Source organism: Dipteris shenzhenensis, chromosome 12 (assembly GCF_047967505.1).
Source record: "Dipteris shenzhenensis isolate YYH24624 ecotype China chromosome 12, Dip_SZ_1.0, whole genome shotgun sequence".
Classification (NCBI taxonomy): Eukaryota; Viridiplantae; Streptophyta; class Polypodiopsida; order Gleicheniales; family Dipteridaceae; genus Dipteris; species Dipteris shenzhenensis.
The window spans coordinates 32,451,716-32,470,006 of NC_141607.1; the positions used below are offsets into that span (position 1 = coordinate 32,451,716).

The 18,291-nt window shown below is 49.1% G+C and overlaps 1 protein-coding gene across 1 annotated transcript; it reads right to left on the reverse strand.

Moving 5' to 3' along the window:
- Positions 1-15,794: 15,794 nt before the first annotated feature.
- On the reverse strand, positions 15,795-17,335 carry LOC147896101 (fe(II)/2-oxoglutarate-dependent dioxygenase 4-like). Its single transcript, XM_087382890.1, has 4 exons — positions 16,942-17,335; positions 16,622-16,860; positions 16,175-16,499; positions 15,795-16,085 (listed from the first exon to the last, which is right to left on the reverse strand). The coding sequence occupies exons 1-4, from the start codon at positions 17,218-17,220 to the stop codon at positions 15,837-15,839; spliced, it is 1,092 nt and encodes a 363-aa protein (XP_087239016.1). The 5' UTR covers positions 17,221-17,335; the 3' UTR covers positions 15,795-15,836.
- Positions 17,336-18,291: the final 956 nt, after the last annotated feature.

Sequence of the window (18,291 nt, forward strand, 5' to 3'; positions counted from 1 at the left end):
TCCCTAAGGAATTAAACTATTACTTGGCTAGCTTCAGAGAGGTTACCTCAATCAACTACCGTCAAGAACCTAATAACTCATTGATGGAAGGAAATCATTGTCTATTTTTACACTTGTTATTTGATTGAGTACATGTTTAGGCCTATGGTGTTCATGTGTGTACAAATACATTGCTCGAGACTAAGCCAAAATGCTTTTGATAAAGTGTTCAAGTTGGGCCTCTTGTGTTCAAGTATCAGGTATACAAATATATAATCTAGGTAATAGGTTGTCATGGTTCAAAATGTCATTTTGATGACCTTATAGAATCTTTTGCGCAAGCTAACAGCACTAAATTGGTGCCATTGTACTATCCCCAATATCTCTTAGTGTGATTGTGGCCTTAGTTGAGCCTTAACTTGGATTGCTAAGATATATGTAGGATGTGTAGCTTTTCAAGAGACTAAGGTCTGCTAACTCTTGGGAAAAAGTCTATAGCAGCCAAAGCTATCAAAAGTTGTAGAGGAAAGTTGCATTGAGTCCTCTGATTCAAATACTTGAGCTTGGTTCTAATGATAGCAAGGACTTTACCTCATTCATATACATGTCAGAAAGTATTGCCTAGCTTTTCAAGAGGCTAAGGTCTTCCAAAATGATTTTTTAATACAATTTTGTGACTCTTATGTGTTTTATATACTTATAAAAATGATAGCTCATTGAAATCATTTTTATTTTTAGGCATGCTAAATAAAGTTTCAAATTTGAGTACTATCTGCATGAAACGCTGTGTTACCATACATTTGTGAGCATTTTGTAATCACATGTATTAGCCTTTTGATTTTGTTATATTTTTTAAAAATACTCCTGTGAGTCTACCTTAATCTCAAGAGAGGAAATCACCAAAAAGCGCATCTACATCAAGTTGTGATTTTTTGGCTAAAACCTTAAAAAACACTTTTATGTCCTCTTATACTACCAAACTAGAGGATTTACATTATAGGGATTAGCTTTTAGGCTTTATGGTTTAGGGTTTATGATATAGGATTTAGGGTATAGGGTAAAGGGTACAAGCTATAAGGATTAGGGTTTAGGATATAGGGTATAGGGTATAGGGTTTAGGGTATATGGTTTAGGGTATAGTTTTTAGGGCTCAAGTTATAGGAATTAGGGTTTATGATATATGAATTAGGGTTGGGGCTATAGGGATTAGGGTTCAGGGTATATGGTGTAGAATTTAAGATCCAAAATTTGAGCAAGTAAAGGTATTTGCAAAGTTTTATGACCATGCCTTTTACATAATCTATGAAAGGGGTTGGAAAGGAAGATAGACTATCATCCTTGTCCATGCAATGATTTATTAAAATTTTTACTTCGGAAAAATAAATTAAAAAAAAGGGGCCATGCTTGCAGGATGATAAGGAGAAAAGGAAATTAATGGAATGAAGTAGATGGCAATAGAACTAAATGAATGGAGTAGAGGAGAGGGGAACAAAAGCAAGTGCGGCAACATTGGCAAGGAAAGCAAGGAGAGGGGTGGGAGGGAAGGGAAGGGAGAGAAGGAGAAAAGTAAGGTAGGGAACGGGACAGGAGGAGGGGACGAAAGGGGAGGGGAGTTGGGGGCAGAGAGAGAGAGAGAGAGAGAGAGAGAGAGAGAGAGAAGAGAGAGAGAGAGAGAGAGAGAGAGAGAGAGAGAGAGAGAGAGAGAGAGAGAGAGAAAGGTTTGAGTTCTAAAGTGGAAAATTCAAATGCTTTTAGGGATATATATTGACTCTCACATTTTGATCACACCCTCCCTTCTACTTTAGCTCCCTTTATGTTCCCCTCCCTCCCTCTCTCCCACCCCTCCCTCCCTACCCTCCCTCCCTACCCTCCCTCCCTTCCTCCTCTCCCACCTCTCCCTACCCTCATTGGATCACAAAAAAAAAGGGCTCCCATCGCAGCATGATCATTTGTCATTCCCCCACTCCTTCCCTCTCCTCCTTACTTCCAAATCTTTGGCTATCCGTAGCCCATATAGGCTATCCCAGCCAATTTCAATACATGGCACTTGAGACACATGTTGGCAATCATTTTACTCTTGATATCAAGCTCTATTATGAAGATCGATAATTGCTATAAACAATGAATCTCTATTATGAAGATCGGAAAGCAAGGAGAGGGGTGGGAGGGAAGGGAAGGGAGAGAAGGAGAAAAGTAAGGTAGGGAACAGGACAGGAGGAGGGGATGAAAGGGGAGGGGAGTTGGGGGCACAGAGAGAGAGAGAGAGAGAGAGAGAGAGAGAGAGAGAGAGAGAGAGAGAGAGAGAGAGAGAGGTTTGAGTTCTAAAGCGGAAAATTCAAATGCTTTTAGGGATATATATTGACTCTCACCTCTCCCATAAACCATTTTTGATCACACCCTCCCTTTTACTTTAGCTCCCTTTATGTTCCCCTCCCTCCCTCTCTCCCACCCCTCCCTCCCTACCGTCCCTCCCTTCCTCCTCTCCCACCTCTCCCTACCCTCATTGCATCACAAAAAAAAAGGGCTCCCATCGTAGCATGATCGTTTGTCATTCCTCCACTCCTTCCCTCTCCTCCTTGCTTCCAAATCTTTGGCTATCCATAGCCCATGTAGGCTATTCCAGCCAATTTCAATACATGGCACTTGAGGCACATGTTGACAATCATTTTATTCTTGATTTCAAGCTCTATTATGAAGATCGATAATTGCTATAAACAATGAAGATCAATAAATCCTACACACACATGAATGTCCTTACCCTTTGCAAATTGGTTTTCATACTTTGTAGACTTGCTCATCCCAACACACCAAAAGGCCATCACCACATCAAATTCTACCAGGATACTTCTAGATCTTTGGCTATCCATAGCCTAGATATTCTATCCCAACCAACATATGCATGCACCTGCAACTTCTTCTTGCTATTGCTCTGCTAGAAGTCTTCTTTCTTCTCATTTTTCTCCCTTCACAAATGTTGCAAAAGTGTGTTCCATTGCCCTTTTGATACCCCACGCTATCGCTTTTCTTGGCCCATAATCTGTTGCTTGGGCCTTCACCAAGCTTTTTAGCTTTCCTGTCTCATAGCCTCTATCTGCTTCTCTTGCCAACCATGGCAAGCTGCATGTTGCTATTGGCACCATGGCCATGATCAGACCCAAAGAAGCTAGCTGATCAGGTGAGCAAAGAATAGAAGACAACTTACCCAAAAGAAGACAATGCCGAGCCAAAGTCCGTGCAAGGTCACGTTGAGGCACGTGTGAATTGCAAGGCATTTATAGGGTGGGGGCAAGTTGCAAGTACTTAATATTCCAAGATTCAATGGACAGGAGGTGTGAAAATTTAAAATTCGCAGGAGAAGATAAATTTTTAGCAGTCAGGTTTTCACCCTCTGACGGTACATGTCAGCAGAATTGGATATCCCAAAGAGGTGCAATGCGGCCTAAAATGCTTCAAAACAGAACTAGGCCGAAGGGCATGCTATCGGGCTTGATGCTATGTATTATGAAATGCAGTGAGATGCTTATGAGCCATATAGAAAGCAAGTGCATGGAAAAAGAAACAATTCAAAATTATAAATAGTGTTAGATTTATAAAAAGATCTTTGCACATGCACAAATTGCATAGTTTCAACTTGTTCCATTTTAGGGTAAATCTAGATACCAATATCAACAACTATCAATGTTTTAAGACTACCATGCCATAGTCCCACTAGTTTGGATTCCAAATATTCAATCTGTTTTGGTTTTCAACAAATTAAAAAAAAGGTATGGAGCATGCTCTTAAATGGCTGTGCATCACTTTCGCAAAACATTGGAGGCCTGTTAACCCATACCTAATGTTCTCATTTAGGTGTGTCACTTGGGTTGAGGACAAGCTCATGTATTGTACTTTTCAATGATTACTTCGTTGCATGTATGTACATAATAACATTTTGACGTTTTTGAATAAATTGCTATTTAGGATGCATGCTTCACATGCAACATAGCACTTGTAATGCTTTAAAGATCTCATTCCAAATCATTATTCCATAATTTTTTTTTTTTGCCGACAAAACAGTGCTAATTATATTACTTCGAGAACAAGATACAAAAGGTCAGCTTGTAGCTGACGGGCTGCATTCACAAATCGGACACACCCCTAAAAGGTAACACAATAAATCACTCTCTCACGTCGGGATAAGGCGAGTGTGAATGAACAGCCATCGGGGTGGTGAGTAGCACCACCGAAGGCCCTACGAGGTCTGCTCGAATAAGAGGCCCTGAGTGTTCCAAGTCCGAAGGAAGCGTCTCCGCTTCTCTTGACCAGACCGGGAATCTCCCTGAATCTAGTCCCACTGGCCTCTGAGGGTATGAATAATCTCGCACCAAATATCACTCATGATCTGGGCAGTCGATAAGGAGGTGCCATCGAGGATCTGCACGCAATGCGAGGTCCAAATGTGCCACCCTGCTATGCTGCTGATAATCTCCCAGACTAGCTGCCTCTCCTGAACTCCTGTATCCGCCTCTGCTAGGTGCTGCGGGATACCCTCGAGCAGCCCCCATGTACCCTGCGTGATAAGGAAAGTGGGGTCCTGCTGGCATGCCTCGAATAAGTGATGTAGACCAGGTGTGGTGCTGCACCAACAGAACGCGCCCCACGTGATCAAGCCTAGCTCTGGTGCTGCGCGAGTGAGAATCCCGAAAGTCCACCTCCACACTTCCTGGGCGTGAGTGCAACTCCACAGGCAGTGCTTTGGTGACTCCTCAACCTCATGGCAAATCTGACAGCGTCCGTCCTTGCCTATCTGTCTCAACCAGCTCCCCACCGGAAGACCTTTGTGGGCGAGAAGCCACAGGAAGTAGGAGATCTTCCGCAGTTGCCAACTCTCCCACAAGGCCTTCCAGAAGGCCTGCAAAAAGAATCTGGAAATACCCTGTGCATACCAGCTGGGCCGCTGGGTGGGGGGGCGGCTCTGCATCCTCCCAAGAACTCGCCTGCCCAAAGTCGTGCTATAGGCGAAGAAGGAGGTCGGCCCCTGTCCTGTCACAACCTCTGGCCCCTGTCCTGTCACAACCTCTGGCCAGCTCCACTCTCTTGGGTCCCACTCAACAAGCTCTGACAAGGCCCGCCCCTCCCAGAGCCAGAGTTGCCAAAGCTGCAGTTGATCCTGCTCAATGCTAGGATCGGTACGCCAGACCTTCCCCAAAAGGCCTACGATCTGAACCCTCTGCCATGGGAGTAGGGGGTCGATGAGTGCATCCTCTCTCCTGAGTCGTCCATCCCCCATAACCGCGAAGAAAGAAATAGAGGAGTCGACCATACGTCCTGTGACCACCAGTGGGATGCCACGGGGGGTGAACTGTCCCAGCCAACGGTCGTCACCAGGCATGAGGATCTGAGGCTCCGGTGGAACCAACCAATCAGCTGGGATCATGCCGTCGATCTCCGTGCGTCTTGCCTGGGCTCCACGAGCACCTCCAGCTGCGTCTGCGAGATCAGCCATCTCCAAATATCTGTACGTGTCCCTCCAAACTTGAAGGGACCGGGCTGGCCCCCTCATCCAACCATCCTACCTGATATGTGATCTCTCCCCCAACTGAAGGCCCTCGGCATCTCTGACCTGATCGTTCCAGATAAGCGGCTGGTGATCAATCTCCTCCTGACAGCAGGGATGGGACTGAATGAGACAGAGGCGGAGCCGCCTCCAAACCATGAGGAGGCTACGAACGAGTGGGGAACGGGGCTGAGTAAGCGGGGCAGAAGTGAAGATCCACCTGAGGGATGGGAGCCACTCTCCACCTCGTCGCGGGACACAAGAATTGACCAACTGCTGAAGTAGCATCTTCCACGTCTGCCCCCCCGGGGTCAAACCGCGGATGACTAACTTGCCTAACAAGGCCTGACTCTGCAGCTCTGGATCGATGACTCCCAGGCCTCCCTCAGCCTGCAGAAGAATAACTATCTGCCAAGCAACCCTGGCTCTGGTATCTCTGAGGCCATCCTCCCCGGACCAAAGGAAGTTCCGAACCAGCCTCCTAAGCTGTGCCACACTGGATCTCGAGAAACACCAACAGGAAGCCACATACCAAGCCGTGGCAAGGAGGACTTGGTTGATTACCAAGGCACGACCTGCAAGGGAAAGCTTAGCAGTGCTCTAGAAAGCCAGCTTCCATCGGATGGAATCTAGCACCGGGAGAAACTGCTGAGCTGGCGTGATGTCCAGGCCGACCTGAAAACCCAAGTATCTAGCTGTCTGTCCCCATGGGATCCACCTGAAACCCAAAAACCTCCCCCACTGAGAACGCGCCCCGGGGTCTGTGAGGAAACCAACTGATTTGTTCCAGTTGATTTTCGCACCAGCAGCCGAACAGAAGACCTCCAGGGCCATCCTCACCCTCTCCAGCATCAACTCATTGTCCTGGACATACAGGGCTGTGTCATCCGTGTACTCCGAGTCCAAGAGCTCCGTGTCCTCCCGGAGGGGAAGGCGAACACCCCTGATCCCTGTAGACCTCGCCCGGAGGTAGTAAGTCATAGCCTCGGCGAAGAAGAGAAACAGGTAAGGGGCAAGGGGGCAGCCCTGACGCACTGATCTCTCCAGGCTAAAACGCTCACCCATCCTGCCTCCAATGATGACTCTACTAGAGGCTGTCTGAATCCAACCTGCTAGGAAACCTAGCCGCTCTAGAGTCCCCTCCAGAAAGGACCAGTCCACCCGATCGTAGGCCTTCTCAAAGTCGAGAAGTAGGATGGCAAGGTGTGATCCGCTGTGCTGAGCCCACTCCGCCGCCTCTGAAAAGGTGAAGACATTATCCAGGATACTGCGATCCTGAACAAAGCCTGTCTGAGTGTCGTGAATGAGGTCTGAAAGTAGAGGCCAAACTCTGGCGCTGATCATCTTGGCTAGGATTTTGTAGGCAGTGGTAAGGAGAGTGATCGGGCGCCACTGATGGATCTCCTGTCTATCTCCTCCCTTCGGGATGAGGCAAATCAGTCCCGAGGACTCTGGCATATAACCGCTGCTGAAAATCCTCTGAAGAGCTACTAAGAGGGGCTGATGGATCTGGTCCCAGAAGGAGGTGAAGAATGCCTGGGATAGCCCATCCTCACCTGGGCACTTCTGTCCATCGATGGCCATCAAGGCCTCCAGCATCTCATCCGTGGTAAACGGTGCCAACAGCGTCGCCTGCATGCTAGGCTGGACCAAGGAAGGAGTGTGTCTCCACACCTCCTCACGGGCACGACAAGTGTGAGGAGCAAGCAGCTCCTGCTGAAAAAGGGTCCTGTAGAAGTCGGGGCCAATCCCAAGACCTCTCCCGGATCCGTGACGATGTGTCCCGCCGCTGTCTTGAGACTCCGAAGCTGATCACCTGCAGCTCTCTGGCCATGTGTCCTGAAGAACTCCCTGCACATTCGGTCACCCTTCCGAGCCCAGAAGAAGAGAGAGGCGTGATAGGAAAACTCTGAGTGACGCTGGAGTGTCTCCTCAAGAAGGGCTCTGGCTCGAAGGGCCTGGATCCGAAGCTCCTCCGAGCCCGGAGATGCCTGCTGGAGCCGCTGAATGGAGGCGAGGTCTCTCCAAAGGGCTCTCTCTCTACCCCACCACTCCTGTCGAACCTGTAGGGCTGCGAGCTGGCAGATCTCCTGCAACACATGTGCCACCGAATCAACCAAATCCGTGCACTCGCCCCAGTATCTATCCCAAAGACCGCAAATACTGCTACGCACATCCTCCCTCGAGAAAATGGAGTCGGGAATCCGGCATGAGCGGGGGGGAAGGGCCTGAGCTGCCGAATCTAATGATAAGAGCACCGACACATGGTCGGAGAGTGTCGTCCCTGGAACTATACCGGCCTGACCGCCTCTACTGATGGCCCAATCACTAACATAGAATCTATCCAGCCTCTCCAGGAGTCTGCCTCGTTCCCTGCGGAAACCCCACGAGAAGTCCAAGCTCCCGTGCCAACGCCGGAAGGACGGGTCTCGCCAACAGTCCCTTCCTCCTGTCGCAAAGATAAAAGAGTCCCAAGCGGACTGCTCTGCCTGAGACATACCTGTAAACTCTGGTCCTCTGCCCTGCTGTTCCTCCAAGGTCTCCAAATTGTTGAAGTCACCTCCAACAATCCAGGAATCCATGTTTGGGAGAATCCCTGTAAGTGTCCTCCAGAAGGTGGCTCTACAAGGGAGATCTGTGGGGGCATAAATGTTAAGAATTCCAACTCTGGAGCCCTCTAATTCTAGGCCTACCCAAAGGGCACGACCTGGGATCAACGTGCCATGACCGAAAACTCCCTGGGCTAGCTGCTCTCCCACGGAAGTACAGACACCACCACTCCTCCCCAGTGCGCCGATCGAGGGCTCCCAATAAGTGTGAGAGCGACCAGTGAGGATCTTCCCACATCTACGGGAGTGAGCCGCCGAAAGCTTGTGTTCCTGGAGCAGAAGTACATCCAAACGTCCTATCACTGCTAGCTGAAGTTCCTGTCTCAAAATGAGCTTCCTAGGACCACGGGTGCCAGAAGAGTGAAACCCGTTCACATTCCAGGATACGAGGTGTAGGCTCATGGTGAGGACTGGGAGGCAGCGAACAACTGTCTCGCGGTCGAGGTCGAAGAAGAAGCTGACATTTCAGAGTAGAGGCGCTGGCGCTTATGGGAAGGTTTGGAGGGGGAGGCGGGGTCGTCCTGCCCGTCCTTCAATACCTTCAGCAAAGGCGAGAGGCCTTTGGTACCATGAACGAAGGCTTTCTCGAGCCAGCTCGAGATCTCTGAGGTGGACATCTCGTAGAAGGCACGGAGTTTCTGAGGCGTCCAGGCTCTGACATCTTGGGGGAGGGGCCAAGACAGGGGGGGCCTGAGGATCACAATCAGTCTGAATCGTTTGGCGGCGCAGCGCCACCGCAGGCGCACGTCACCCTTGGACCGCTGAGTCTCGAGAAGCTGCCCACCGAACGGGCCTACTATCCAGGAGCAAATCTGAGCATGCGTCTGCTCCCTGAGAGCCTCCCAGACCGAGTCGTCTGTCCAGGTCTCGGTGCCGTCACTGAGGAACGTGAAAGCAAAGCCAGGGCCATCCCTAGGGGCCAAGGCGGCTATCTTCCCATCCGCCCCTTTGCGGAGCAGGAAGATACTGATGTCGAGGCAAGCAGGGAAGGTCCCGAGGTCGGCCACATACAGGTAGTCCCGGGGGCCAGATCTGTAAAAGTCACGGGGGAGCTCTCTCTCCTGAAGTTGAGGCCCATCAGAGTCTGCCACTGAGGGGCTAGCGGACGGAGAAGCCTGCTCCGGTGGTGGTGTAGACTTCGGGTGTCCTACCAGCGGAGGGGGAGGGGGAGGGGGAGGAGGCTGGGGAATAGGCAGCTCAGACTCCTCAGGGGCGGCTGGCGGAGGAGAAGGAGGAGGGGGAGCGGGAACTGCCCTCAGCTGAGGAACCGTCGGAGCAGCTAGCTCTGCGGGAGAACTGAAAGAGGGGGGGGGGGGAGGGATGGGGCTGCAACTGGAACTGGGGCTGAAAAGGAGGGGGAGAAGACTGAGGAGGACGAGGGGGCTGAAGCTGCGGGTCGGGAGACAAGGGGTGCCGTTGGGGGATGGGCTGGGGCTGGATGGGGAGAGGTTGGGGAGAGGAAGAGAGGGGGACCTGAGGCTGTGGAGGGCGGGCTACCGTCGAAGAAGATGCTCTCCCAAGTCCCTGGGGAGGCTGCCTATCGGGTCTCTAAGGTGCAGCTATAGGCGGGGTAACCTCTGCCTCCTTGCCTTTATCAGAAATCTTCTTGTTCTTTCCTCTTTTTCTTCTAACCTCAGTCCAGCCGCCAGCTATCACTGGTTCGTCCGGCTGCCTCTGCTCCTCCTGGCGTGGCTGCCCGGAGGGGGGAGAAGGGGGCGGAGAGGGGGGAGGCGGGGGGGCTGAGAAGAGCTGGCGAAACGTGGGCAGGCAGCCGCCAGGTGTCCAAAGCCGTGACACCTCAGACACTGTCCTGGCTGTCCGGTGACTACCATGCTCTGGGTGATACTGCCGGCACCTGTCACGATCTCGATCACTGCCGGGAGAGTCGCAAGATCCGCCACAGCCACACGGACTCAGGGGGCTCCTGCCGTAGTCACCGCATCGGCGAAAGTATCGTGCATAACCCAGCCGAAGTGGGAGCCCAGGTCCCTAACAATTTCAGCAGCAAGACCAGGAAAAACCAGCGTCACTGGATGGCGAGGTATACGGAACCGGGCATCAAAATCTGCTGCGCTGAATCCATGGTACCACGGGACTATCATGATAATCTTTCCGTCCACTGACGTGGGGGAGCCAGCAATCAGGTTGCTCGCAGCTTTCGCACTGGAGAGTTTAAGCCAGAAGATGCCCCTTCCCATAAGGGCCACCTCCTCAATATGGCCGTCCTCTAGCATGAGAGTGGACTGGAGCCAGTCCCTGATGGCTGATTTGGAGGGGGAATGTCCAATGACTCTGCCATAGACTGAGGTAAGAGCAAAGTCATTGGCAACCTCCTGAACTCGAGATGATTGCTGCTCAGTCAGGATGACGTGGTAGGCATCTGGAGAGGGAGGGACCGTCTGGGCCTCCGGTTCCGGGCAGGGAGCCGCCATACTGCCAAGACAAACTACTGCGAGGCTTCCGATGAGGAAGAGGCTGTCACCCAAAAACGGGGGGGGTAGAAGCGGGAGGGTAGAGCCTGGGTGTGGCGGGAACGGAGGTGGCGCGAGGTGAAGGCATGGAGGCGGGAGACTGGTGAAGTGGCGGTGGGAGTGGAAGCGGGGGCGGGGGAGAGGCAGAGCGGGGACGAGGTGGCGGACGGGGGGCGGGGGGGAATGGAGGGGCGGAGGGGGCGGGGTGACAAAACATGTGTGCCTCAGGATCTATGGAGCACTCTAAGGTGGATGGAACCTATGTGGAAACATGATGAAGAGAGTGCTCATGACATGTATCTCAAGTCAATTAGGTTCCAAGATAGATTAGCTTGGACTCATAAAGAGAATCTTGAGATAGTGCAAAGTGCTTGATTGAATTACTTCAAATGAACCTCCCTTTTATAGGTGAGGGTACTTACATCCATTTGCTTGCTCACATGTGGGATATCTCCTCCATGCCATGTGGCAGCTTACCCTTTGCTCATACCTTTGCTCTACATGTGCTCATGGCACCATATCTCTCAACACCTCCCCTTGGTGCCATAATCCTTTGGCTACTGCAAGGTGGTCAGATGTGAGTTACAAATCCATCACCTCCCCTTAGTGCATGCATGCTACTTAAGGTGGTCAAGTGTGGCTTACATGTCAATACCTCCCCTGGGTGCTTTCATAGCTACTCTCAGGTGGTCAGTCTTGATTTACAAAACATAGGCAAGGTTGGCAAGGTTTTTGCTTTTCAATACATTCCATTGATGTCATCTTTTGGCTCATGGCTTGATGATGACTCTGTTGGCTTCTTTGTTTGTTGTAGCTTCATGCATGATGCTTTGTCCTTTCATGTGCCTTGATGCTTTATGTGTGGATGCCATGCTTCGGGCTATGGTCATCTCATACACTTGTGCTTTTGGCTTGCTTTTTACATCGATGTTTGCATTCATGCTTTGCTTTTCCAATTGTTGCAAAGGTCTTACCAATTGATTTCTTTCAATATTGGCAGTGTCTAATTGCATACAATGATTCTGATCTGACAGGCGCGTAGAGCTCGAAAAGACGATCACTTTTCCTTTTTGGAGCATGTGCAAATTCTTCCTGGATTGCAAGTTATGGCTTGTTGAAGCTTTTGTGAAGAAGAGGGGGCCTTGATGATATGGCACAGGGATTCACATGCAGAATTAAAACTGTGCTTAATAAGAGGCTGTGTGCTTAGAAGGCACTGATGACTGTGCATGCTTATGTGGCATTTAGCTAATCTTAACCTTAACCATGGTGGTTGAGTTGACTACACTGGGGTCCTATGTGCCACGTGTCACTTTGCAAACCTCAATGACTAACCCTTAGTTATTACCAGAACAAACCCTTGGTTACTTCCAATTTGCCACGTGTCACATAGTGAGAGCCTTAGAATTTCTGAGGTCTCTTCTTCGAATTTCCGCCGCATCTCTTCTCCGAATGTTGATGAAGGCTTCTCGTCGATGAAGGCTGATTGTTGATTGTTGAAGGGCTTTTCGAAGGCTGAGCGCTGTGGAGGCTACCAGTCCGTTGTTGGCGTTGGATGCTTGCCTGCAACAGTCAATGGAGGGAGCTGCTCTATAGGCAAGGCGTTGGTCTGTAGAATCGGCCGTGAGGAGCTTCGGCTGCTAGAGAGACGTAGCAGGATAGGAGTCGGCCGTCTGTGTGATAAGCCGAGCCTTCGCCGACTGCACCTGCCTATGGATTTTTGCGAGCTCTGTGGTGTTGTTGCAAGGCTTGGCGGGAGTCTTCTAAAGAGCCGTGATGAGCCTTCTGAAGCGGGAGTCGGACTAGAGCTTGGGCCTCGCTTGGGCTGGCGAGAGAGCTAGGTGATGTAAGACGATGTGCATAAGATGGGCTTGAAGGCCGCTTGACGGAGCTCTAGTTCGATGGAGGCGTTGAATAGCACAGCTCCTCCCTTAGTCAACTTCCTCAAATATATATTCTTCCTAATCTTCAATGCTTCTTTTATGTAACTATCATCTTCGCTCTTTATCCCTTCGTGTATCCTCGCCGCTGTCATCCCCAAGCTCTCTATCTTCAGCTGTATGAGAAGCAAGATGCCGCTTTCTAGCTTTGCTGTGCTGGTTGGTCTAGGCTTTGTTGATGGAGTGGCTTTTAGGAGCCGTTGAAGCTAGTGGGAGTTGTAGAGCGGGCATGCATACATTGTAGAGCTGCTTGTAGGACTGTCATGAGTTGAGAGAGCTGTGGAGCTTTGAAGGTTGGAGCTATGGCAGCTGTGTTGGTGTTTAACGTAGAAGTTGTCATTGAGGAGACACCGCCTTAGTGCTGGAGTGTAGCCTACGATGGCCTTTGTTGGCTTGTAGATAGGAGAAACTATGGTGCTTTCCCTCTCCCTCAAAGAACCTCACTCATGAATTTTTCACAAGAAGAATCGAAATGAGCCGAAACCTATGGACGGAATTTTCTCTCACAAAGATCACTCAAGAAAAAAAAACTCTCACTCTAAAATTGAAACCAACCTAGGAGAAAAACATGAGCTCCTAAGGCATGCGTACAACTAATCTAGGAATGGGAGCAATCCTAGTGAACTACTAATGAGCTAAACTAGGAGAGCTAAACCTATGCTCTGATACCATGACAAAACATGTGTGCCTCAGGATCTATGGAGCACTCTAAGGTGGATGGAACCTATGTGGAAACATGATGAAGAGAGTGCTCATGACATGTATCTCAAGTCAATTAGGTTCCAAGATAGATTAGCTTGGACTCATAAAGAGAATCTTGAGATAGTGCAAAGTGCTTGATTGAATTACTTCAAATGAACCTCCCTTTTATAGGTGAGGGTACTTACATCCATTTGCTTGCTCACATGTGGGATATCTCCTCCATGCCATGTGGCAGCTTACCCTTTGCTCATACCTTTGCTCTACATGTGCTCATGGCACCATATCTCTCAACACGGGGTGGGGCGAATGAACCGGGGGGCGGCCGGGGGTGAGGGCGGGAGGGGAAGGCGGAGGTGAAACGGGAGGGCGGAGAGGCGGGAGGGGGTGGGGTGGGAGGCGAGGGGTGAGGGGACAGACTGGCGGCGGGGGTGAGCGGAGTGGAGCGAGGGGGTAGCGGGTTGGGGCGGTAGCGGGGCGGGCTGGGGCGGTAGCGGGCTGGGGCCGTAGCAGGGCAGGGGTAGCGGGGCGGGGGTAGCAGGCTGGGGCGGAGGGGGGTAGCGGGGCGGGGGTGAGCGGAGGGGGTAGCGGGGCGGGGGTGAGCGGAGGGGGTAGCGGGGCGGGGGTAGCGGGGCAGGGGTGAGCGGAGGGGGTAGCGGGGCAGGGGGTGTGGAGCGGGGGGGTAGCGGAGTGGAGCGGAGGGGGTAGCGGGGCGGGGGGGAGCAGAAGGGGGTAGCGGATGGGGTGGTGGAGCGTGGCGAGGGGGACGGAGCGAGGTGGGGGTGAGGGGGGAGGTGAGGGCGGAGGGGTAGGGGCGGGAGAGGCGAGGCAAGGAGAGGCTAGGGGGAGATAGAGGTACGACAGGGGAGGAGGGGAAGCTCGCAGGAGCAGTTGCTATTCATTATTCCATAATTAGTTGGTCTCATGTTCAATTTTAGAATGTGTACTACAACTTGAAGACAAAGTTTGACGAATTCCATTGAGCAATGCATAAGTTAGGGTCTTGCAATTGCCTTATCAATTTTCTTGAGATTTGTCTTTGCAAAGAGCATAACTGAAAGTACATAAACTGACAAAGATTCCTTGTCCACTTTGCAAGTTTTCCTTTGATGTTTTGATAAACCCAATCAGATTTCTGCTTGGAAGAAACCCTTGCTCCAAGTAGGTAGCCTAAATATCTAATTATTTGACCCTTCTCTTGATTGAACCTTGAGCAAGACAAGACAACAAACCCATGTGATGCTCAACCTTGATCTAGGGAAAGCTTATGATAGGGTGAGCTGAATATTGGACATCCTTGTATGAAGGGAATGAAAAGTTTCTCATTTTCATTGATGCATGGTGGGACATGCACATTTTTCATTTTCAACCATACATGGTGCATAATTGCCAAACTCTAAGACCTGAAAACCCTGACCAATTAACCCTAGCCCCTAACCCATAAACCCATAAAACCTAATCCATAAACCTTTACATTTGTAATTTTTATTGAAGATAGGGCATCACTTGTACGGTGGGACATGCACATTTTTTTCATTTTCAAGGATGCATAGTATATAACCCCAAAAACTTATATGTTAATATGCTTATGCCATACCTAATGTGTGTGATGGTCTTGAAAACTTTCTAGGAATTCTAAATGGATAAGGCCATACTTGTAAAGTTTCATAAGGATTGGGCATGACTTGATGGTAGATTCAAATTTTCTCATTCTCGACCATGCATCATACAGAATTGCCAAATAATTGTGCAATCAATGTGGTTATACCAAATCTTTACGTGTGTAATGGTTAAGAAGCTTCGCAATACACTTTTCAATGGGTGAGGAGCTTATACTTGCAAAGATTTATAAGGATTGAACATGACTTATATATTAAGACATGCCCTTTTCATCATTTTGCACCATACACGGTGCCTCTATTGTGCATAATTGCAAAGAAATTATGTATTGGAATGCTTATACCATACCCTATATGTATCTAATGGTCATGAAAATATTGAAGAAACCTTAAAATTAAATATTTTCTCATACTTGCAAAATTTCAAAATGATTTAATATTACTTCTATAGTGACACATGCACATTTTCCATTTTCAACCGTGCGTTGTACATATCTATTAAAAATTTGTGCTTTACTACACTTGTATCATACCTCTATGTGAGATGGACTTGCAAAGATCTCTTGATGAGCAATGCACTTATACTTGTGAACTTCAAAAGGATCTTCCTGTCCAACTCAATTAAATGCGATTGTCATGAAAATTTGCAAAGGCCTCTTAATCAGTAAGGCACTTATACTTGTGAAGTTGCATAAAGATCGGGCTTGTCCAACTCAATCAAAATTAAAACAATTACAATTGGAAATGCATAAAGGAGAGTCCGATTCTCCAACATAGCACTACCTCTTCGGAGGGAGTGCTAATAAATTAGGATTGTTTATCCAATATTAATAATAATAGAAGGTGCCAAGAGCACTGCTTTTTTGTAGAAAAGCATAGGCATGCATTGGAAGCGTCTTAGGAAAAAGATCCACATTGCAATGCTAATAAATTAGGTGCCAAGAGCACTGCCTCAATAGATCGACATGCAATAAAATGAGAGTTCAACGAGTGATCCTCGCAAAATCAAGCCCAGTCTTAGCCCGTAACCCGATTCTAAAGAAATTTTGAAGATAATCCCGAAAGAGTGTCGGCTTATATAGCGGTGGATTGTTCTCTTGGATGATGCCTGCAAGCGGAGCAATCGTTGCATCCGTGGAGGGACTGAAAAAGGTGGCAATCGAAAGTCTCGGCTTGTTTACATTGGTAACCACTCTATGTTCCACGCTTTCGTATCTGCCGTTCGTCAGGATCTGCACAACAATCGGACAATCGTCCTAATTATATCTCAGAAGTTTACTGAAAAGCCATAGCATACGAGCATTTACGATAGGTGACATACCTGGATCTGATCTCCTACGTTGATAACGAACGCATCTTCTATGGGCTTGACTGCGATCCACCGGTCGCCTTTCCGCACTTGCAATCCACCCACGTCGTCTTGCAACAGAATGGTGAGTGTATTGGCATCCGAGTGTGCGCTCACGCCGAACGTAACGCTGGGATCCGGACAGGACGGGTAATATTGCATTCCTATGACCCCGTCTGCAATTGCTACCATAGTTTCTCCAAAGTCAGTCATACCGATGTCTAAGCTCTCGAGAATGGCTTTGTGGAGTCTCTGTCCAAGGGACCTTAGCGCACTTAGATATTCAAGAGCAGGCTCCCTGTTTACAGACCCAAAAATAAGAACAAACCGCAACAGCAGGATGTCCTTGTTGATACACCCAAAAATGAGAATAAAGCGCGACAGCAGGATATCCTGGTGAATTCCCACAATATTGGTTACCTGCAAGGGATTGGGCCTTCTTCCTTGACACCCTTGAATCGATCTGGCATAAAGCGCAACGAATCCTTCCATTCATGAATCGTTTCGTGACGTCGATTGACGCTAGTAACATATACCATCTCCCTGTTGTTATCTTCCGAGTAGAATCGCATTCGCTCTTCTGCCGGTCGATCGAAGAACTCTCGAGCAGCTGCCTGAATCCTATGCATTAGAGGTAACGGGACGCCATGATGTATGACCTGAAAGACAGATCTTAAGGTGGTGAGCTTAGGTCCATTAGCAAGCTTTAAGACGGACAGGGTGACCCATTACACGCAGACCTGGAAGAAGCCCCAATCCTGGCATGCGCGGCGTATGTGGTGGATTACTTGGTCTCTGCCGGTACCACGACTGTCCAAAGAGGTGAGGTCGATGACGGGAAGCTGATCTGCATCACAAAACTGAGGGAAGGTTGGGCGATGGTGGAGGGGACGGATGTAACTGTCGGGAACATGGGTGAGCCCTTCATCTACGAGCTGCTTAATTGTTTTGAAGCGAGGGCGAGGGAGCCCATGGTTTGTATCTTCTGCAAGGTTTGGCATTCTCTGTGTTGTTGCCATGGGCTTGTTGTGTGTGTGTGAGAGGCCACTAAGCGAGGAAAGGGGTGTGAGTGTGTGGAGAGAGAGAGATGAGAGCCAATGTGTGTGTGTGTGAGAGAGAGAAAAAGAGAGCCAATGAGAGCCAATAAGTGAGCAAAGTGTTCCTAGGAGTGAGACAAGGGTGTCTCATACTTAAAAGACAAGGTAGGTCATCCTCCCATGGAGACTTGCCACGTGAGAGAGAGAGATGAGAGCCAATGAGATGAGAGCCAATGAGAGATATGAGAGACAATGAGAGAGTGTGAGAGAGAGAGAGAGTGCCAATGAGAGCCAATAAGTGAGCAAAGTGTTCCTAGGAAGACAAGGGTGTCTCATACTTAAAAGACACAAGGAAGGGACTTGTTGGGACACAGGTCATCCTCCCATGGCGACTTGCCACATGGAGGGAGCATCTACTTCATGTTGAATTACAGGCCCATCTCCCTTTGTTCAGGTCCGAGGCCTAATGACATAAAAGTCGACATTGATGGCCTGGTTCTTAGCTAGTGTCGAGATGGGTCCGTGCGCCTAGGATGTGTGTGAGTTCATCAACCGTTGACTAGCGACCCTATGCCTACTAGTCTAGGGCATTTTGCCCTCAATAAAACCTAGGCTCTCCCTGGGCTACATGTTGAATGTGATGGGGTTTTTTTATAAAAAGAAACAGAAAAGATTAAGGGAGTTTTGGAATTTGTATTCTTATGGCTATTTTCTTCGGGTTTTTCAAGTTTGGGCATTGAAAGTGACCTACTTAGGTGCAACGCACTGACTTCCACATATGCTCGCTATGCATCGAAAAATTCATAATCAACTTGTTAAAGTATTATTTTTAGAGAGATGGAAGAGGATAGGAAAGGCAGACATGACTAAAGCATGCTTTTTGTTCAGGTAGGGGGAGTTAATGATGTGGCGAAGGTAGGTGGACTAGTGGACCATCAAAAAAGGGGAAAGATGGATGGAGCGAAAGGCAATAAAGGTCAAGTGATTAGGGGCCAAAAAGAGGAGGGCAATGTTTATCTCTACGAGCCCCAGAGGAGGTACCATGTTTTGAGA

What these genes read in the sequence shown, in the direction of transcription:
- LOC147896101 (XM_087382890.1), bottom strand. Translation starts at nt 17,220, where the DNA reads ATGGCAACAACACAGAGAATGCCAAACCTTGCAGAAGATACAAACCAT. An exon ending in GAAGGCCCAATCCCTTGCAG is followed by an intron (nt 16,500 to 16,621) that starts GTAACCAATATT and finishes GTCTGTAAACAG; the next exon opens with GGAGCCTGCTCTTGAATATC. An exon ending in ACGTAGGAGATCAGATCCAG is followed by an intron (nt 16,086 to 16,174) that starts GTATGTCACCTA and finishes ATTGTTGTGCAG; the next exon opens with ATCCTGACGAACGGCAGATA.